The 18,379-nt window shown below is 52.0% G+C and overlaps 8 protein-coding genes across 8 annotated transcripts; 5 read left to right on the top strand and 3 right to left on the bottom strand.

Annotated features, from left to right (window-relative positions):
• Positions 1–423: 423 nt before the first annotated feature.
• BBK36DRAFT_1183088 (DUF1742-domain-containing protein) lies at positions 424–1,236 on the bottom strand. The gene is made up of 4 exons (XM_024896337.1): positions 1,083–1,236; positions 738–1,022; positions 605–666; positions 424–549 (listed from the first exon to the last, which is right to left on the bottom strand). Exons 1-4 carry the CDS (start codon positions 1,197–1,199, stop codon positions 429–431), a joined length of 585 nt encoding a protein of 194 aa, XP_024746491.1. The 5' UTR covers positions 1,200–1,236; the 3' UTR covers positions 424–428.
• Positions 1,237–1,604: 368 nt separating this feature from the next.
• Positions 1,605–3,307, top strand: BBK36DRAFT_1127660 (Rtt106-domain-containing protein; the record flags this gene model as incomplete). The annotated part of the gene is made up of 4 exons (XM_024891537.1): positions 1,605–1,689; positions 1,745–2,056; positions 2,124–3,103; positions 3,170–3,307. The coding sequence occupies 4 exons, from the start codon at positions 1,605–1,607 to the stop codon at positions 3,305–3,307; spliced, it is 1,515 nt and encodes a 504-aa protein (XP_024746492.1).
• Positions 3,308–4,543: 1,236 nt separating this feature from the next.
• On the top strand, positions 4,544–5,963 carry BBK36DRAFT_1183105 (hypothetical protein; the record flags this gene model as incomplete). Its single annotated transcript, XM_024896338.1, has 2 exons — positions 4,544–5,219; positions 5,341–5,963. Exons 1-2 carry the CDS (start codon positions 4,566–4,568, stop codon positions 5,959–5,961), a joined length of 1,275 nt encoding a protein of 424 aa, XP_024746493.1. The 5' UTR covers positions 4,544–4,565.
• Positions 5,964–6,334: 371 nt separating this feature from the next.
• On the bottom strand, positions 6,335–8,100 carry BBK36DRAFT_1136400 (aldolase). The gene is made up of 8 exons (XM_024892964.1): positions 8,051–8,100; positions 8,009–8,019; positions 7,817–7,923; positions 7,627–7,739; positions 7,154–7,463; positions 7,033–7,091; positions 6,850–6,944; positions 6,335–6,738 (listed from the first exon to the last, which is right to left on the bottom strand). The coding sequence occupies exons 3-8, from the start codon at positions 7,917–7,919 to the stop codon at positions 6,342–6,344; spliced, it is 1,077 nt and encodes a 358-aa protein (XP_024746494.1). The 5' UTR covers positions 7,920–7,923; positions 8,009–8,019; positions 8,051–8,100; the 3' UTR covers positions 6,335–6,341.
• A 659-nt stretch (positions 8,101–8,759) lies between these two features.
• Positions 8,760–9,878, top strand: BBK36DRAFT_1162479 (NAD(P)-binding protein; the record flags this gene model as incomplete). The annotated part of the gene is made up of 4 exons (XM_024894445.1): positions 8,760–8,875; positions 8,945–9,015; positions 9,092–9,432; positions 9,510–9,878. 4 exons carry the CDS (start codon positions 8,760–8,762, stop codon positions 9,876–9,878), a joined length of 897 nt encoding a protein of 298 aa, XP_024746495.1.
• Positions 9,879–11,100: 1,222 nt separating this feature from the next.
• On the top strand, positions 11,101–11,952 carry BBK36DRAFT_1127360 (carbohydrate-binding module family 1 protein; the record flags this gene model as incomplete). Its single annotated transcript, XM_024891493.1, has 3 exons — positions 11,101–11,169; positions 11,223–11,288; positions 11,347–11,952. 3 exons carry the CDS (start codon positions 11,101–11,103, stop codon positions 11,950–11,952), a joined length of 741 nt encoding a protein of 246 aa, XP_024746496.1.
• A 1,388-nt stretch (positions 11,953–13,340) lies between these two features.
• BBK36DRAFT_1127293 (hypothetical protein) lies at positions 13,341–13,673 on the top strand (the record flags this gene model as incomplete). The annotated part of the gene is made up of 1 exon (XM_024891482.1): positions 13,341–13,673. The coding sequence occupies one exon, from the start codon at positions 13,341–13,343 to the stop codon at positions 13,671–13,673; it is 333 nt and encodes a 110-aa protein (XP_024746497.1).
• Positions 13,674–14,535: 862 nt separating this feature from the next.
• On the bottom strand, positions 14,536–18,030 carry BBK36DRAFT_1171978 (hypothetical protein; the record flags this gene model as incomplete). The annotated part of the gene is made up of 8 exons (XM_024895653.1): positions 14,536–14,657; positions 14,688–15,706; positions 15,920–16,064; positions 16,127–16,308; positions 16,395–16,516; positions 16,576–16,700; positions 16,842–17,539; positions 17,603–18,030. 8 exons carry the CDS (start codon positions 18,028–18,030, stop codon positions 14,536–14,538), a joined length of 2,841 nt encoding a protein of 946 aa, XP_024746498.1.
• Between the last annotated feature and the right edge of the window lie 349 nt (positions 18,031–18,379).

The following is an 18,379-nucleotide window of genomic DNA, read 5'->3' on the forward strand; positions in this document are numbered from 1 at the left end:
TTTTGGCCCTAAAACACCGCCAGAGCACAGCTGAAGCCTTGGCTAAGCCTGTCCAGGCATGGAACGATGATGAGGACGAATATCGCAGCTCCGGGGGTGATATGATGTGATCTACTCAGAGACGAAGACGGTATCCGGGATGTTGGAAGTTTGTGCGATGAGGTGCACCAATTGGGGGCAGATGAGTGAGTCGGTGATAATGTCTCTCCTCTTGTCATGTCGCGACTCTCTTTACTGCGTTGGGTTCTGCAACTGTCTACTCCATGGCTCTGGAAGACGAGGAGGGCATACGACTGGATTGGCTGCCCGGATCGTACAAGGTGACGGCTGCTAGGCCGGATACATGGGCACCATATGGCGTAAAAGGCCGTGTCGAAGATGTGACGAGACAAGAAGTATGTTGACGTGACTTGAGACCCAGATTTCGACTACTTTCTCGGTGGCTCTGTTGGTACGGACGGGAAATAGTTTGGCTGAGATGCCCTCTCGCGGTCTCTTTTGGCGGCTTCTGCTTGGCGTTTGCGCTGTAGTCGCTGTTGATAGAAAGCACTGCGCACGTTAAGTACTGATACGAATGAAAGAAGGGGAGAAATCTAATACGAACCTCTTGAGTTCAAAGACACGCGGCTCATCCTCCTCTTTTGGTGTCTCAACACCATCGCTCTTCTAGCATCTGGTCAGTATGTCACGCCTTCAGTCCGGCAGCCATCCAGCAACGATCTCCTGACTTGACTTACGGGGCTGAATTCCGCTTCATCTTTACTTTCTTTCTTTTCTTTGCTTTTGTCCTTCTCTTCATCCTTCTCTTTGTCCTTGTCCTTGTCCTTGTCTTTGCTCTTTTCCTTCTCCTTCTCCTTCTCCTTCTCCTTCTTCTTGCGCAGCTTCTCTTGGTACTCCTTCACCAGCTTTTCCTTCTCTTCAGCCAACTCCTTCTCCCTCTTGGCCTTGACAGCATCCTCGTCAATATTGGGAGTGCAAAAGTAGCGGTCCTTCAAGTGGGCGGGGCAGATATAGAAGAAGTCCTACGGCAGCCACGTTCAGCCCTGTGCGAGAAACGGACTCTGAGCATGGCCAGGATATACCTTCTTGTCTGGCGTAATGAGGACAGACGAGCTGGGCTTGTAGCAAACGTCACAGGCCTTGGCGGCCGACTCGGCCACCTTTCGATGGGTGTACAGGTTGGGGAACGGCGCCGCCATTGTGCTGAGAGCCAAGGCCGTTTGCTGCCGACGGTGTGCGTGGAACGTTGCCTTGGATGTCGTCGGTTCACGCAGCAAGCGATTCCCAGTGATCTCACGATCTTTTGATAGGGATCAAGTGATGGAGTGGCGATAGCATAGACGGCTGTCTTGCTGCCTGAGAACATGAATCATTGACTCAGGAGTGAAGGTGAAGCAGCTTCCAATAACAATGGCGGGGATGTCGACACGCCCGATGACTAAGCAGCGCAGTTGACGTCGCTGCAAAGTCGCGTCAGTTGCAAAAGTGACACCTTGAATCGTGAACCTGAAGCATCAACCGCGACTCGTTTCTCTGCCATCAGCGAATCTGCGGCCTTTGCAGCGCCTGTCCTCTTGACCGTGGTTCCCGTTCGCTGCGTCACAATGGCCCAGTCGCTCAATTCGCAGCGGATATCCGCCGTCTTCCAGGCCCGGCCAGACATCATCGCCAGCATCAAGCAAGCTGCAGGTATTTGAGCTGCAGCTTTTTCCAACCTGTATCAGGCAGCTAATCAGAAGCCTAGACTCTCCCAGCCGGATTGCCCTGTTCAACAACATCGCCGACCACGTCTACGAACGATTGCAGGAAAACGGAGAGCCAGCGCAAAAGAAGCGGAAAGTCGGCGCAGAGCAGCAAGCAAATGGCAGTCCCAGCAGTCAAGCGACCCTGTCCAATGCAGCAGATGAAGATGTCCTTTTAGAGGTCAAGGAGATTTCCGTCGTTGTCCCGCAGAGGAAAAAGCTCGAAATCTGCTTCACTGCAAACCACTTATATGCCAGGGCCCCTGGAACGACAGCTCCTCTTCCGGGCATTAGCTATGCATGGAGAGATATTGGTCCGTTTTTCCCCCTTCAAATCTGATCATTGTCGTTGAGTACCCTTGGCTGACTGATACTGAACAGAATATGCCTTCTTTCTCCCCGTCCCTGACAAGGCTCAGGTTCAACACAACTACGTCATATTCCCTAAAGGAACTTGTCTGCCCTCCAAGGCAGGTAACCCGCCTTCCGCGGAGCCATTCGTCTTCACAGTCCCCATCACCGCCCCAAAGCAAGGAACGGTTGGAGGGTCGGAGGCAGGGGCTGCGGCTGCAGTATCAGACACATACAAGTCTCTGTTCCACTGGGCCCTGAGCACCCGATTACAGGCGGCAGGTAACGGTGTCAAGATCGTCTCTGCCGACCCCAACAAGTTTCGCAGCATGGTGCGCCAGCCCCATCGACCCAATGAAACGGCAGTTCATGTCAGCGGTTTCAGGGGCTCAAAGGACGGCTTTCTTTTCTTCCTCGAGAACGGCATCTTGTGGGGATTCAAGAAGCCGCTCATCTTCATTCCAATCAACCGCATTGCTGCAATCAGCTACACCAACATCCTTCAAATTACGTTCAACATTCTAGTCGAAGTCTTCACCGACGAGGAGGGCAACACAGAGGAGCTGGAGTTTGGCATGCTGGACCAGCAAGATTACGGCGGCATCGATGAGTATGTCAAGATGAACGGCCTTCAAGACAGGAGCATGGCTGAGCAGAGGAAGGCAAAGCTGCAGCTGGCCGAAAACAAGGGCCCCAAGAAGAAGGACGGGGAAGCCGAAAATGGCGAAGCTGGGGCCGTCGAGGGAGAAGGAGATGGCATGACGGAGCTGGAGCGCGCACAGCATGAAGCTGAGCAGCAGTTACAAGATGAAGAGGACGAAGACGAAGAAGACTATGACCCCGGCAGTGAGGGCGATAGCGAAGGATCGGGCTCTAGCGATGATGATGATGACGACGACGATGACGACGATGAAGATGATGACGAAGACGATGAGGAGGAAGGCGAGGGAGAAAACGAAGGCGAGCCCGAAGAAGAAGAAGAAAAGATCAAGGAGGAACCGCCCAAGCCTGTTGCTGCGCCAGCAAAGCCGGCCAGAGCCGCAAGGGCACCACGAGCAGCGAAGCCCGCTGCAAAGCCAGCCGCAAAAGAAGTCAAAACGGAGACACCCAACGTGCCTGTTCGAAGCGGCTGGGCGGCTTTCACTTCCAGACCAGCAGCCCCTGACGTGGACATGGCCGAGGGTGATGACGAAAAGTTTGATGTGGTGGGATGAGAAGAGGTGCTTGATCGTCTCATTTGTTGCGCCTATAGGGCTTTGCGTGCATATTTCAATATGACTCGGGCGTTGAAAAGGAATTCATGATGGCCAAAAGGGTTTTCGTACATGGATCACCATATCTCTGACAAAAGTTGTCGAATGCAGAATGGCGGATTGAGAGTATGTTTGTATGGAGAGAGAGAGCTTCAAAAGCTGCTGTTGGCAGCGGAGATCAATGAGCATCCGATAGTATCGTCAGTTGTGTCTCCTAAGCCAATTATTGGGAAGAATAACAACAATTAGAGGGCCTCCGGCTCTTAGAATTTCTCGTGATGCATCAACTTCAAGTTGCTGGGAAATGTGCTGAGTCAGCTTGCTGGACAACTTGGCTGGCGCCATAAAGTAGGCAGTGTTTACTTTACTGGGTGTTTGCCGCGCATCCTGCAAACACAGTACGTTTCATTTCCCCGTGCCACTGTAAGGTACTTTCCTCTTCGTCCACTGTTCCCAGCCTCATGGCCTGGACGTGAATGAGGATGAACGAAAGACATTCACAACTCCATCAACTTCTTCTTCCGGTATCTTTCAGTCAAAGAAGAATGTGACGAGCTGGGCCAATACCCGAATAAGACCTTGCACTATGAGTACTGGTAAAACAAGGGCCATGGTTGCCTGCATGCACTGTCGCCAGCGGTAGGTTCAACCACGATCCAGCCGCGTCTATAGGTTACTCTTTGCTTGTTCACGCGTGACTGACGGCGGTATAGGAAGAGACGCTGCGATGGGCTGGAACCGACATGCACGGGATGTCTGGAGAAGGGGCTGGACTGCGTCTACGTACTACCTGCTCCTCCGAGGTACGTGACAGACGTCAGCGCCTGCGGGTGAATGCATACGTCGACGCTGTTCACATCCCTAGGAATCTGTTTTGTTCTGATGAGTCCGTGGATGCAGGGGGATTTCTGCACAAAGACAGCAGAACGGAGACTCGCTGACCTCGGATGCGGTACTTCGACGCCTGGAGAGCATCGAGACGTTGCTCGGGGAGCACGCAGAGGCGCTCAGACGGCTGCAGCAGGAGAGGCAGCCACAGCCGCGTAAGGATCTTCCTATCTCGATGGTGCCGCAGCCGCTGCCAGACTTCTTTCGCCGGAATGATGGGAGTACCGAAGGCGACGAGAGCATGGACTCGCCGTCACGCGAAGCAGCGTCGATGCCGCACTCCACTTGGGCACTCGCCACACACGAGGGGGGAAATTCATCGAGACGCGGGATGAATGGAGATGATGACGTGCCTCCGATTACAATTCCTCTAGGGCACCAGACGAGCACGAGCAGCCTGTTGACGCTGCCGCAGATGCGTCCTCTGGTGGGAGATTATCCCGAGGACTTCATCTTTCGGGTCGAGGACACCAGATCACGATCTTTGGCATTGGACTTTATGGGAGTTTCAGGACTTGAAGCCGAGGATAAGCATGTTGACAGAACGGTTGCGGATGACTATCTGAGTAGCTTTCTCGCTTTAGTACATGCCTTTCACCCCATTCTTGACCGCGATCAACTTCTGGCCAGCTACGAAGACGTCATGCGGGAGGGCCTCGGTTCGGACGTTAGGTCGGCCCTCTTCTTGGCCGTTTTGGCTCTTGGGGCCACTGCGTCCGACCCCATCGACGATGAAAGGGACCACGAGAATGGAAACACGGGCGATGCCTGCATGCAGAGGGCGCTCCGGATTCTGGTGCCCGCGTGGATGATCTCCTTCAGTGGCGACATTCAGCTCTCGCAAGGCTTGATATTGTGCGCGCTGTACTTTACGTACGTGGTGCAGCCGTTGACGGCTTGGAGGCTGATTAATATGGCGTCGAGCAGCATACAGCAGCTTTTAATTCGGCAAGTTGTGCCGTTCCTCCTCAGTGGTAAAGGATATGTCTGACCCGGAGTAGGTGCAAGGATATCCTGTCGAGTCAGGTTGAGATTCAGGAACTGACGCGGTTGAGCTGGGTCTGCTTCATCATTGAGAGGTATGATGGCCATTACACGTGGGCAAGAGTCGACGAGGATTTGCTGACCGTTGGAACCATAATAGTGATATCCTAGCTGAGTTCCACCAGCCACGGAGCGGCATCGATGTCCTTGTTGATCGCATGCCGTTCCCCAACTACGGGACTAACCCCAAACTGGAGCATCTTTGCGTTCTCGCTGAGATATCAGCTCGCTCTCTTCTCAACCGCATGCATCACGCCATCTACTTTACCGACAGCCTCACCATATACGCGGGTCGCGCTCTTGACTCGCTCGCCTCATCAGCCTCAGATACGCCTCATCCAGATGCGTCCCTGCTGAGGATTTGTAGCGAACTCAACTTCCAGCTTGAAAGGTGGTATGAAGCCCTTCCGGTGGACATCAAGCCCGACTTGTTCGATCGCACACCAGGAAACAGGCAGGCGTGCATACTGCGACTGCGCTACTGGTCGGCGAAGCAGAGCATCTTCAGGCCTTTTGTCGTGTACGCCACGGGGTCCTCATTCGACAGCGGAGGAGCAGAGGTGCCGTCGTCGGTAATATCTCAGTGCAAGGTGTGTCTGGCGGCGTGTCGAGCTTTCCTTCACGGAGCGGGATATCTGCTCATGGAGAGGACGCCGTACACGTATAGCTCGCTGCAGTTGTAAGTAACGGACATTGATGAAAAACAGGCAGTGAAAGTAGCCGTTGGAGATGAAGCTGACCAGTGTTGACTCCAGCTCTCTGAACTGTTTCTTGGTGCTTGCCCTGGCCGCAAATTCTCCGCATCTCAGCCATCTCGCGGCGGATATCGATGCAAGTCATCAGACCGTTGTAAAGGTGCTTGAGCCTTGGGCGCGGCCGGGATCAAGCGTTGAACATGCACTGGAGATTGCCAATACCGTTGCGAGAAAACTGCGTCTTGGTGATGATCGACGAAAATATTCATGACATGGTAGGGCGATGGTTACCAGGAGAGTGCAACATATTCATGAGACCTGAACCATACGTGTATTCCATCTTCATGTCTACACTTGGCCGTCATTATTCACAGCCCTTGAGCAGCAATCTCCTTCTCAATGGCCTCCTTTGCCTTATTCTCCATCTCATTGAAGAAAACCTCCACATCCTTCAACCTCTTGCCGGCGATAGGATCGTTCTTAATCGCCTCATCCAGCTTCTCGCCGTCGTTCGCAAGGTAATCCGTCTGCATATCGGCCAGCTTCCCATCCCAGTCCGGACGCGCAAAGGGGTCGATGGTGGACAGCTTGGTGAGGCGCTGCACGGTGGCGAACTCGCCGTAGTTGAGCTTCTCGGGCTTCTTGGTCGTCGGGAGAGGGAGGGTGTCGGGCGTGTCGAGGAGGGTGCGGATGAGGTGCGGGGGGACGGTGACGTGCGGGCAGCCGAGCTCGGCCATGGCCATGATTTCGGCGGGGGTGAAGTGGCTGTTGTTGAAGGGAAGGCTTCGATTTTAGTTTCTTCTTTCTTTCGTGTGTGGGAGTTGTATTGTTCTGTGAAACGGTTCGTGTATCTCGGGGGAGGGGTTGGAGAATTACCTTGCAATGACCATGATGGGCTGTTCTTTGCCGGTTTCGCGGTATGCTTTGGCAAAGGCCTCGAGGATGTGAATTACGCGGGGAGACATGGGATGCTATTCGGCGGTTAATGCATGATACCTTGGTGCCCTCTCATGATTCTTCTGTCTCCTTTATTGCTTCTGATAGGAGGAAACGACATACCTCCAGAGCCGGATCTTCTGTTGTGGGACGCAACGAAGGGTCCAAATGCGCAGCAATTTCTTCATCATGTCAGTCTCGCAATGCCATTCAAGGTTCAGTCATTATCATCATCGCAACACACCATTATAATAAGGACTAATAAAAAGACACCCGCTCTGACTCGCCGCAATTCCCTGCTCCAGCGAAAAGACGCTCGTGGCCAGCGTCCGGATGCCCTCCCTGTTCAGCACCGCAGCAGCGGCGGCGGCGGGACCGGAAAAGGGGATCTTGATGGCGAAGCGGTCGCGGGGGACGCCGGCGGCTTCGTAGAGGGCCGCGAGGCGGCGGGCGTGGGCGAGGGTCTCGGCGGAGGAGGAGACGTGGCGGAGGGAGGTCTGGATGAGGACGCGGCCGGAGAGGTGGGGGACGTTGCGGGCGGTCAGGTGGACTGCCTGTTTTGTTGTTGTTGTGTGAGTGGTTGTGATGGTGATGAGGGTGATGATGATGGATAAGGGGCGGGGCGCTGCTGTGTTGAGTGAGTGAGAGAGAGGAGTTGAGATGGGGTTGAGAGAGAGATTGAGTGAGTGAGTGATGGAGGTTTTGAGTCGGACATACGGCTTGGTCGTAGACTCGTTCCCATCCCTGAGAGCCATACTGCCGAACAAGGTCCTTGAGCAGAGGTTCATCTGCTAGAAGAGCGTTTGTGATGATGGCCTGGTTGGACGTTTCTGCAGCAAGACGAGCCGTTTCATTAGTTCCGCCGTCCCTGACGAATTGACCAAGGGCAAAAAGATGCTGTACGTACGGTTGTGCGGTGTAAAGGGTATGCTCTTGATGACCTCTGTGTCGACATCGTCGACGTCGACGTTGCAGAGCTCTTCGAGACGATGAAGCATTGAGCGAGCCATGGTCGTGGGAGCTGTTTTACACGGATGATGAGAGTTACCTGTCAGCGTAACAATTAGTGCTCTTTTCACAAATGGCAAACAAAAGCAGTAATATATACCTAGCAAAGAAGAACCAAGTTGATCGAAAGTAAAGAATATATGTTTTTATTAAGCTGCCTTACGTGAATGAAGACATCGTCAATCTCGCCTTTCTTTCCCCAGCTTTAATCGTTCCTTTCCCCCGCTTCGGCTCACTTGCTGCATTAGTTCGTGCATTTCAGCCACCGAATGCGCAGTACGACGCCGGCGGGCCGCCGTTCCGCTTCGTTGCCTGGAGATGTGGGTTGGCGGGCCGCCGTTCCGCCTCACGTATTGCAGGATGTTGAAGCTGTGAGTTGTCCACCTGACGATCCCATCTGATCCTTTTACATAACATTTAATTAGTAACATGACTGTTTTAGTAGATGAATTGAGTAAAGACGCGTCTGATATCTTGAATGGGAAGCTTACAAATTGAGAGGTAGTTATCGTGGCTTCGGTTATTGTAGAGTCTAGACTCGGGCTTTGACAGAAACATACGATAGCAATTGTCTATAGGAAGTTCAATTGGAGACGAGCCGTCATGGGGTTTTCTTATAAATCAGGATATCTTATGCAGTGCCTCTGGATAACTGGGTAAGAACGGGAACCACCAGGCGGCTGGCGGCAAATGGGGCCGCCGACGAGAAACGACCGTGTAACAGTTAACACTGGCATTCTGGACATATATCTTGGAAGTATATAACTTCAACTCATGACGCAAAGAATTATCGTACATCCATCAACAGAGTATCAATCATCTGCAGAAGCACAAAAGTCACCATGGGTTCCACAGAGCCAATCACAGATCCATCTCTCTTCACCATCACCACCCCAAGCCTCTTCTCCCTCAACAACCGAACAATCATAGGCAAGCTTTCTCAGACTCTCTCCCAAGAGTTCTTTCAATAACACTGTACTCAACCAGTGACTGGTGCTACTGGCGGTCTTGGCTCTCAACTCACCAGAGCCATCCTCGAGTGCGGCGGCGATGTCATAGCCATTGATGCCCACGAGATTCCTCTAGCGACCACATGGGGTAAACAGTCCTTCTCCTTCAGCCAAAACCCGGCGGTACACGAGACATTTCACTGACAAAAGACAAATACATGTAGAACCCCTCAAAGCTCTCGCAAAATCCCTCTCCCGCACCCTTGTCTACCATGCCTGCGACATCACCTCCCCGTCTCTCCTCGAAACGACCTTCCAAACCGCCGCCTCCGAAGTCCAGCATCCTCTCCGCGGCTTAGTCAACTGCGCCGGCGTGGGCACCGTAGGCGAATCCATCAACTATCCCGAGTCACAGACGCGACAAACCCTCGACGTGAATCTCGCAGGAAGCTTGTACGTGGCGCAGGCGGCGGCCAAGGTTGTGAGAAGGCAGTTTCAAGAGGGGAAGAGTCTGGGGGCAAGTTTCGTGTTCATAGCGAGTATGAGTGGGTATATTGCTAACAAGGTGAGTCGTCTTCCCAACCTGGTGTGCCCATTCGAAGGCAGCCATCACTGATTTAATCATACTCAACTTTGTTCCAGGCTACTCCTACTGCAATCTACTGTGCCTCCAAAGCCGGCGTCCACCAACTCACCCGCTCCCTCGCCGCCGAATGGGGCTCTCCATCTTCATCCTTGGCTTCATTCTCATCATCCCTAGACGACGCAGCAGCCTCTTCAGGTCCAGTCATCCGCGTCAACTCCATCAGCCCAGGCGTCATCTCCACACCAATGACCCAGCAAGTGCTCGCCCGTCAAGATTGGACGTCGACATGGCAGGAAGAAGCCATGCTCAAGCGCATCTCCACACCGGACGAGTATCGCGGGGCCGTTGCTTTCCTCCTGGGGGACGCGAGTTCGTATATCACTGGAACGGATCTGCGGGTTGATGGAGGATCGACAGGGTGGTAAGAACAACAACGCAGAATAAGTAGACTCAATTTGATCTTGAAAAAATTACCTTGATCCATATCTAAGTGTTGACTTGAGTGGCTTGACATGTGATTTATCCAGGTTCGCTCTCATGCTCTCCGTCATTGGGCTCCCTCATTCCCCGAATCACAGGCCGCCTCTTCCAGTGCAACACCTATCAACAAGCAATTAGCAGGCGAAGGAAACACCCGCGTCATATTTAGAAACAGACCGGGACCTACCCGTAGATAGACCCCCACATACAGCGCCAAAAGCACCGCATACCCGATCCTCCTGAGGAAAAACATCCTTGATCCCGAGAACACGCACGAGAATGCTCGAGAAAGAGAGCACGGACCAGATAGACACAGGGCCTCGATGGCAGCCAAGCAATTCAGATGTCCCGTATCATCTTGCAGGACTTCCAAAGTAAACAATGATTAATAAGATGATATTTACTATGGTATTGAGGCTTGAACTGAGGCAACATGTGATATGTCGCGTCATCACGTGACGCAACGTCTTGAGTCCTTTCGCCAACTCCGATCGTTGCGAGAGCGGTTGGACATCAGCTGCCCTCGGACTCCGGAAACCCGCTGTGCATAGGTACCTCCAGTAAACCTCCTTTCAACACAGCATCTCGTTTATTGCCCTTACGCGTTGCCGTGAGCGCGGCAGAGCCGGCAGTAACTACAAGCGATGAGAATCCCGTAGCGGCTCCCCTTACGGCCTTCAGGCAAAGGGGTTCCGATTCCCGCCGCATACGGCCCTGATGCTCGTACAACCACTTTGCAACGAGACTATAGGAAAGGAGAGCGGTGATGAGGCAAGTAAACAACGTTGACAACTCCGCTTTAGGGGTACATCAGGATATAATAATTAGCCTGTTCAAAGTTGTATACTTGAAGAAATTTTAGCAATTACAGGTATAATAACCTGAAACATCAGCCTGTCGAGTACACGTAATTAGCCTGTTGCAATAAACCTGAAGCATTCAACTCTGGCAATAGGCTGTTGTTCATTTCCTGTTGGCATCGCATGCCGCTTACAGCTGTTTATAAAAGACCATGTAGTAACCAGCTATATCAATCGTCTTAACATATGTTACCATCCATACCTGTGTGTTGCAGAGCAGCCTCTAACCAATATCTCGAGACTTGAGTGCTGCAATTAATCGATCTGGTCATCTACTCCGTGTCTTCTCTGTGACTTATTGTTAAACATGAAGTCTACTCTGTTCATCGGCTCGCTTATTGTGGGCTCTGCTTCCGCATACAAGGCTACCACCACTGTAAGTACCAGGTTGACAACGTTTGCTTAACTTCGACTAACTGAGAGACACAGCGCTATTACGATGGACTGGAGGGCGCTTGCGGATGCGGCTCAAGCTCTGGCGCATTCCCGTGGCAGGTAAGCATTTAATCGTTGTCTGGACGATAGGGCTCGTCACTTACACCCTTTTCTACAGCTTGGTATCGGCAACGGAGTCTACACGGCTGCTGGCTCTCAGGCCCTCTTCGACACGGCCGGTGCTTCATGGTGCGGCGCGGGCTGCGGTAAATGCTACCAATTGACCTCGACGGGAGAGGCGCCCTGCTCCAGCTGCGGTACGGGCGGTGCTGCTGGCCAGAGCATCATCGTCATGGTCACCAACCTGTGCCCGAACAACGGAAACGCGCAGTGGTGCCCGGTTGTCGGTGGCACGAACCAGTACGGCTACAGCTACCACTTCGACATCATGGCGCAGAATGAGATCTTTGGAGACAACGTCGTCGTCGACTTTGAGCCCATCGCCTGCCCGGGCCAGGCCGCCGCTGACTGGGGAACTTGCCTCTGCAATGGACAGCAAGAGACGGACCCCACGCCCGTTCTCGGCAACGACGACAGTGGCTCGCCTCCTCCCTCCGGGGGCTCGCCGCCGGCGACCTCATCGAGCCCGCCATCGGGGGGCGGCGGCGGACAGCAGACGCTCTATGGCCAGTGTGGAGGCGAGGGCTGGACGGGTCCCACGACGTGCCAGGCTCCAGGCACCTGCAAGGCCCAGAACCAATGGTACTCCCAGTGTCTTCCTTGATGAAGCAGGCCTGACATAGCCAAGTCTCTGTTTCTGGCGTCGAATCGAACCTTTTTTCGGCATCAATTCTATCTGTCTATAATTGTGTAGTGTGTTTACCTTCAGAAAGTATATAAATCTTTGACCTAGCATAGGTAGGCTTTCAATTGGCACGTGTCTACAATGTTCCGTTAGACCTGAAAACGAAACCAGATCGCTCCAAGTTGAAAACCCCAAGTCTCCGAAAGTGGCAGCCTGAATTTCGATGAAGGGCTTGTGGGACTCCGAACTTTCTAATACCTCTGGGCCCGGTGCTCGGACCCCTATTCTTGTTGCAGTAGCGTTCCTGTTGGCCAAATGGAGCACATATCGTAAGCATCGCTTAGATCAGGAGATCTGTAGACTATCGCCTCAGCGCCACGGACTTTTGCCGGCACTTGCAATTGGGGTTTATTCTTCCGTACGATCCCATTAAAGCTCCCGAGCCTTGAGTCCCGTTAGACCGCAGTCCAGTCAGCTGTCAGCCCTCTTTTTTTTCGCCTTGTCCTTCCTCCTTTGGCCTTGACCGAAATCCTCATGGGCTCACACTCTGGATGCCCGACGCTCCGCTTTCAAGGCCGATACGCCGCTTATACTGCTAAAGTCCGGGGCTTGCTCTTCATGAACGAAGGGTGGCCGCGTGTCAACCATGAAGTGGTTTCTCTAGATACGTGCTGCTTGTGGTATGCTGGAACTGTCTGTTAGGGCAAAGAAGTTCCATACTTTTGTAAAGAGTTAAGTGTTGAGCATAAGTAGAAGTCTCCAAAGCTCATTTTCCTTTTGACTCCCTTTTTTCCTCTTATGCAGCGGGACATAGATTCGTGGCATACATAAGGCGTAGAATGGTGTCGTATGCGATTGATGGGTCTCTATCCTCTCCATTCGCCTTCGCCCGGTGGAGTGCCTTCAATTGCTGACGACAGTCATGACTGCTATTCCCTATAGCGCAGGTGCACACCGCAAACGGTGTTTTGCTTACCGGGAATACCAAGAGTAGTACTATCTCGTGAGAAATGTTCGTCCCAAACGGTGAGACCCCTTGTATACTCGGTGTTAGCGCCGCAGAAACTCCACGTCCACGGAAGTTGTGATATACTCAAAAACGGATACATCATTCCATACGAACAACCGGACTTTGAAAGAGAAGGCATAATTACTTTCCTTCAATCAGTTGACACCGTAAGAGCAAGGGTGTTGTCGAATCCGATGAGCAACAGAATGGATATCTCCGGTTCTAGACTCTTCCTACATCCTGTCCACGATATATAAGTTCGCCATGATCCACGAGCTCTCCGTTGCACAAAAACCACATCACTCCAACCACTCCAACCATCCATAACCAGTCACCAATCAGTCAAAACAATATCACCATGCACTTCTCAACTGCCTCCTTCCTCGCGGTCCTTACCGCCTCCTTTGCTGCCGCAGACCAAATGCAGATCAACTTCTACAGCGACTCCTGCAGCTCCTACGAGGGTCAGGTCGACGTGAGCTGGGCGACCGAACTGTACGGCGGACCTGACAACTGCTACAACTACAATTTTGGCAGCTGGGCAAACATTGCCGACTGCTACGAGAGCGGCTGCCTGTGCAACTTCTTCAGCGATCAGAACTGCGGAGGAGGCAGCATCGGACAGGCTACCAACGGGGGCAACTGTGTTTACGTGCAAAATGCTCATTCTTTTGCATGCTACTACCAGTAAGGTAACTACGAAAAAGCGTCACAATTTGGATCGGTTGTGGTGGTACGGGATACGTTGGACTAGGACGGTCATCGGCGTCACGATACGGGATAGGCTGAAATAGAAGGAGAATCAGCGTTATGTTTGTATTGCGAAGATGTAGACCGACCAGCCAACCAATAGAAAGTCGACCCCAGCTGACAGATTTTGTCCTGAATCTACCTTGATGCTCTCTACGGCTGTGTGACGAAGGGGCACATTGAGGTTCCCTCTGTAGCCTGCCTATTTCTCCTTGAATCCCATATAATAGCCATTTCCACTACACCAAAGATATGCAAACGACGCAACTACAACACTTTAAAAGTTGTCAGCTACGTAGACAGAGAAATTCAACACTAATTGTATCTAGGATATAGGAAGACTAAGTATTGAAAAAGTTTGAAGACGGGCCAAGCCGGCCTCATAGCGGTACGCCCGGCCAGAGATCCCTTGAATATCTCTTTGAGAAGCATAGCAGAAGTCCACATCTGCCTGTAGCCTTGAGCTTTATTACTTTAGGTTGCTCATTGAAGAGATGTTGGCAGTCTGTACGTGGAAGGCTGTCCCTTACTATGACCGCGAAGAAAGACAAGACTTGTCCAGAGAACTGCTTCTGAAGTATGTAGATAATAGTAGATTCACTACATGTTTCACTATGTTCGACCAGCTTATAATAAACTCACTTGGGTACGTCCGTTGTTTTCGACGATCTCTGAGGAACCCTCCGCCTGGACGGAGTGCAAGATGATACTCTATGCCGACTAATAGATTTCCTTCAAAAACATCAGGAGGCTATTGCAGAGAGTCCCAATATAACTGGTTCCAGAGCACCTCAAAAGCCAACCTATTCAATATCTTCGATACACCTGAAATAAAAATCCCAACCTCGCCACTCAAAGGGGGTTATGTCAGGCTCAGGAACCCAAACAACACCCAGCTCTTCCGCAGCAGGTTTGCTCGCATCACCTGCCTGAGAAAGATCAGATAGGACCTGACCCATTCTGTCAACCCAGTAGCCGTCCCAAAAAGCAATCATACTATCAAGTCCATCCGTAGCTGCATCAAAGGCCTCGAAGGCGTGGGCCTCAAACTCCTCCACCAAGAGCTCCAGTAGCTCTGATAGCTCGGCATACTCATGTTGAATATCTTCAATCTCCTCTGCAACCAGCTCATGCACATATCGCGGCTGAGATATACGTATGCATGTATGCGCGATTCCGAGAGCTTGGAAGGTGGTAAACCGTATCGCAGCCTGATAGTGCTCCCTTTGCAGAGCGTTGCCGTACTCTTCTAAATACGCAGTAAATCGGGCGGCGATCTCGAGTTCGTCATTCCGCAACCCCATTTCCTTCATCCTTTCCACAAACGGGGTGCAACCTCCGGGCGAGCATAGGCAGTGGCAGCCATCGACCGAGCGGTCGGATAACATTCGCTCTTCAAGCACACGCGCCACCTCTTCATCGCTTTCCTCTGCACATCTGTTCCCTGCGCCGCAGCCACACAAAATTGCGAGTATGAACGCATCTGCAATACGGCCGTTCCCGGAAATACCCCAAAGCACTGCCCATTCGTAAAGAGGAGCATCATGATCCAGCAACCATTTTACAAAGGGTAGGCTCATATCAAGGTACCACTCATAAGAAGTTGGCCTCGACTCCATAGGCTTGTCCAGGCGAGCTGACATATCGTGGAACCCCAGGCCGAAGTAGATCTCAGCATCTTCGACGGTGGATAGTTCATGATAGATGGACCCGTTGTCATTGAACGTTGATTCTCTCTCGAAATATGTGGACAAAGGGCCAAATTCAATATATCCTCTGTGGCGAAGAATTTCATCAACTTGCATAGCATATATGTCAAGTACGGCCGGCCGGCGCAAATTGAAGCCGTTGATTTCTCGAGGCGAAAGGTATTGTAGCGCAATAGATTTCAACCTCTGGCGACGTTGCAATAGCGACTTAGCCAAGTAGACTCTGCAATGCTTCGAGGCAGAGGCAAGCGTTTGGTCCCCGAAGCTGCAAAAGTCTCGATAAGGTATAATGGGGCATCCGCCTTCCAACAAGATTCTCAGGGGGAGTGTGCATCCACACGAAGTCTCATCTTCGCCTTCTCGTTGGCTGCAACGAAATTTAGTGAGGGCAATAGCACAGCCAAGGACCGTACGGCCACTTGTGTCGCTCTGGGCTAGATGGCGTGGGTTGGACCTTTCGACTAGGTTCCGCATGCACTCTGGATTGTTCAGGGCCATGTGAAGAGGAGTCCAACCCGAAAAGTACCCTATTTCATCAAGGTATTCTGGATGCTTTCGTACAAGACGGTGGGTTTGATCTTGATCGTTTAACAAGACCGCCGCTGATAGAGGATCGTGATATACTTGTAATGCGATAAGTCATTGGAAGGAGGGTGATGACAACGTGCAATCTCGGGTCACGTACATTCAGCTACTCTTGGGATTGTAGTAAAGAATTCCAAACAATGGTTGAGCCACTGCGGTTTTTCCCCAAAGACAATCCAAACTTGTCCCTTTATAGCATCGATGGCTGCATCTTCTGGGTAGAACGCTGCGGCGAGAGGCACTGAAAAGTGTATCGAATGCATCGCAATCCCGAATGCCTGGCTTTTCGAACATTTTCATGTCAGTTGAGACAGTACCATAGGTACTCAAGGGTTCATTGGATTTGATTTGGATGCCTGCTCACTTACTTTCCGCGCAAGTCTCGCAGCGATGCCGGTACCTGCATCTTAACAAGAAATCCAGCCACTTGTGCGATGGGTGAGGAAAAGGCGTCTTCAGTGTTATGGAGCCAAGTATCATGTCCTCGAGACTGTTCCAAGGTTAGAATTCCCGGTAATTGTTGAGTGTCGTGGAGCATTCTTTACTTACCACCTCAGCTGCGGCATGGAGTAGAGATCGGTTGTCCGAGTCAACATCCTTCGCGTCCGCTTTACCCAATCTGAAGAGAGTTTCAAGCTTCCGAATTGCTGCGAGAGCAAGCCGTTCCCACTGAGCTTGATATTCGCTTTGCTTCCAACGCTGTCGTTGCAATATTTGCGCACATGTATCTAAAACAGATATGACACGGAAGGCTGGGGATGTGTTCCGATCAACGGTTGCGTAAAATCCGAGACTCGAGCCAAGGCTGTGTCCACCTGCGCCAGTAGTCGTGTAAAAGGTGATGATGATGGCGGTTTTCAGAAAGCCCGCGAGCTTCAGGCGTCGGAGCCGGCTCCGCCCATGACCAGATTTTCTGAAGTACTTGCAGCCTTTGTAGTGCTCAAACATGAGTACTTCGGCGTCCCAAAAGGTCCATGACCACCACGAGACTCGCTTACTCCTGTAAATTGATCGCTGGCGACAAGGACACGAGCTCGCCTTGACCGTTGGGGCTTTTTGGAGGGGGTTGATGGTGGGAGTTGCATTAAGATTATTCAGGCTGTCACACAGCAACGCCAAGTTACTTTGCTTAGAGACGAGCCTGTAGACGGAGATTAGGGGATCGGGCTCATCAGTCACTGCTGACACTGCTGTTAAGCCATGTTGGAATCGATCCACTAAGCCGTCTAGTTTTGCATGCAAGCCGCTCACACTTCCGCTGAGGGCATCGTTTGACTGCGTACTCTGCCGATAGAGCTCTTGGACTTGAGCGAGCTGCAAATCCGCTTTCATGCTGATGAGAGGCGGTATTGATTCAACAAGGTCCTGCATCGTAGACATTTGCTTTTGAATAGGAGAAACAAGATCCCTCAGTGCGGAGACATTGGAGACAAGTGCATCAAGGCTGAGTGATGCCTGCCCAGATGCTTCTTGAAGTTCGCTCAATTTGCTTATTGCCAACTGGCTGTAACGCCTGTCCAAAGTTTACCAAGTCAGTGCGTCATAAATCAATCAACCAGGAGAGTAGCTTCCTCACAGCCCGAGGTTTTGGAGAGCTAGATTGAGGTTCTCTTTGATCACCCCGAGTGACTCTTGAAACCGATCTATATCTGGCTTCCGCAGCGGATACTTCAACTTTGTAGCTTGTTGTAGCATCTTGTCTTGCGGGCGCGCATTGGGTGGGAGGTTATCCGAGAAGCGTGCTATCAGCTGCTTTAAGCTGCTGAGCTCAGCTTCGCACGTCTGCATAGAGCTTGAAACGTGAGCAGCAGCTGAAGATGTCGAAGGATCCAAGGAGTCCTGTGCTAGGGACTGACTGAGAACCCGAAACACGGACTCCAGGGCTTGCGCCTGTCGGTTGATAGAAGCGAGATCCTCATCTCGATGCTTGAGAGAGCTGATGTAGGTCGCGATGGCGGAACAGGCCTGGACCCCTGACGAGGCGACACCGGCGAAGTCGGTCATTGTCAGGCTCTGTCGCGAGGAAGATGGATGAGCTGCTTGAAGGACTATCAAAGAGAGAATAAGTATGGGCGAAAGCAAGCTGAGATCTTATTGATTTGAACACTTGGAGCCGGGGGAGGAGTAAGGCATACCTAGTACTCCATGCAGACATCTGGACTGTGGCAGTGACTGCTGGTTAACCGCCCAACGTACCCTCATTCGTGAAACAATTTCTGCCTAACGCCACCAAATGAATATGGCTGTACCAGGCAGCCTCACAGTATTAGAGCGCAGAGAGGCTGTATCGCTAAATGGTGATGGCATGCATTGTCGTCGGGCAGGCCAATCAAAACAGCAGAGCCATATGCAC

Source organism: Trichoderma citrinoviride (genome assembly GCF_003025115.1).
Source record: "Trichoderma citrinoviride strain TUCIM 6016 unplaced genomic scaffold BBK36scaffold_14, whole genome shotgun sequence".
In the NCBI taxonomy this organism is placed as follows: Eukaryota; Fungi; Ascomycota; class Sordariomycetes; order Hypocreales; family Hypocreaceae; genus Trichoderma; species Trichoderma citrinoviride.

Excerpts from the sequence above, each read along its gene's own strand:
- BBK36DRAFT_1136400 (XM_024892964.1), bottom strand. The coding sequence starts at position 7,919 with ATGGCTCGCTCAATGCTTCATCGTCTCGAAGAGCTCTGCAACGTCGAC. Across the intron at positions 7,740-7,816 it reads ACCCTTTACACCGCACAACC|AAACGTCCAACCAGGCCATC; the intron begins GTACGTACAGCA and ends GTCTTGCTGCAG. Across the intron at positions 6,739-6,849 it reads CCCATCATGGTCATTGCAAG|CCACTTCACCCCCGCCGAAA; the intron begins GTAATTCTCCAA and ends CTTCAACAACAG.
- BBK36DRAFT_1183088 (XM_024896337.1), bottom strand. The coding sequence starts at position 1,199 with ATGGCGGCGCCGTTCCCCAACCTGTACACCCATCGAAAGGTGGCCGAG. Across the intron at positions 667-737 it reads ATGAAGCGGAATTCAGCCCC|AAGAGCGATGGTGTTGAGAC; the intron begins GTAAGTCAAGTC and ends ACCAGATGCTAG. Across the intron at positions 550-604 it reads CGTGTCTTTGAACTCAAGAG|TGCTTTCTATCAACAGCGAC; the intron begins GTTCGTATTAGA and ends TAACGTGCGCAG.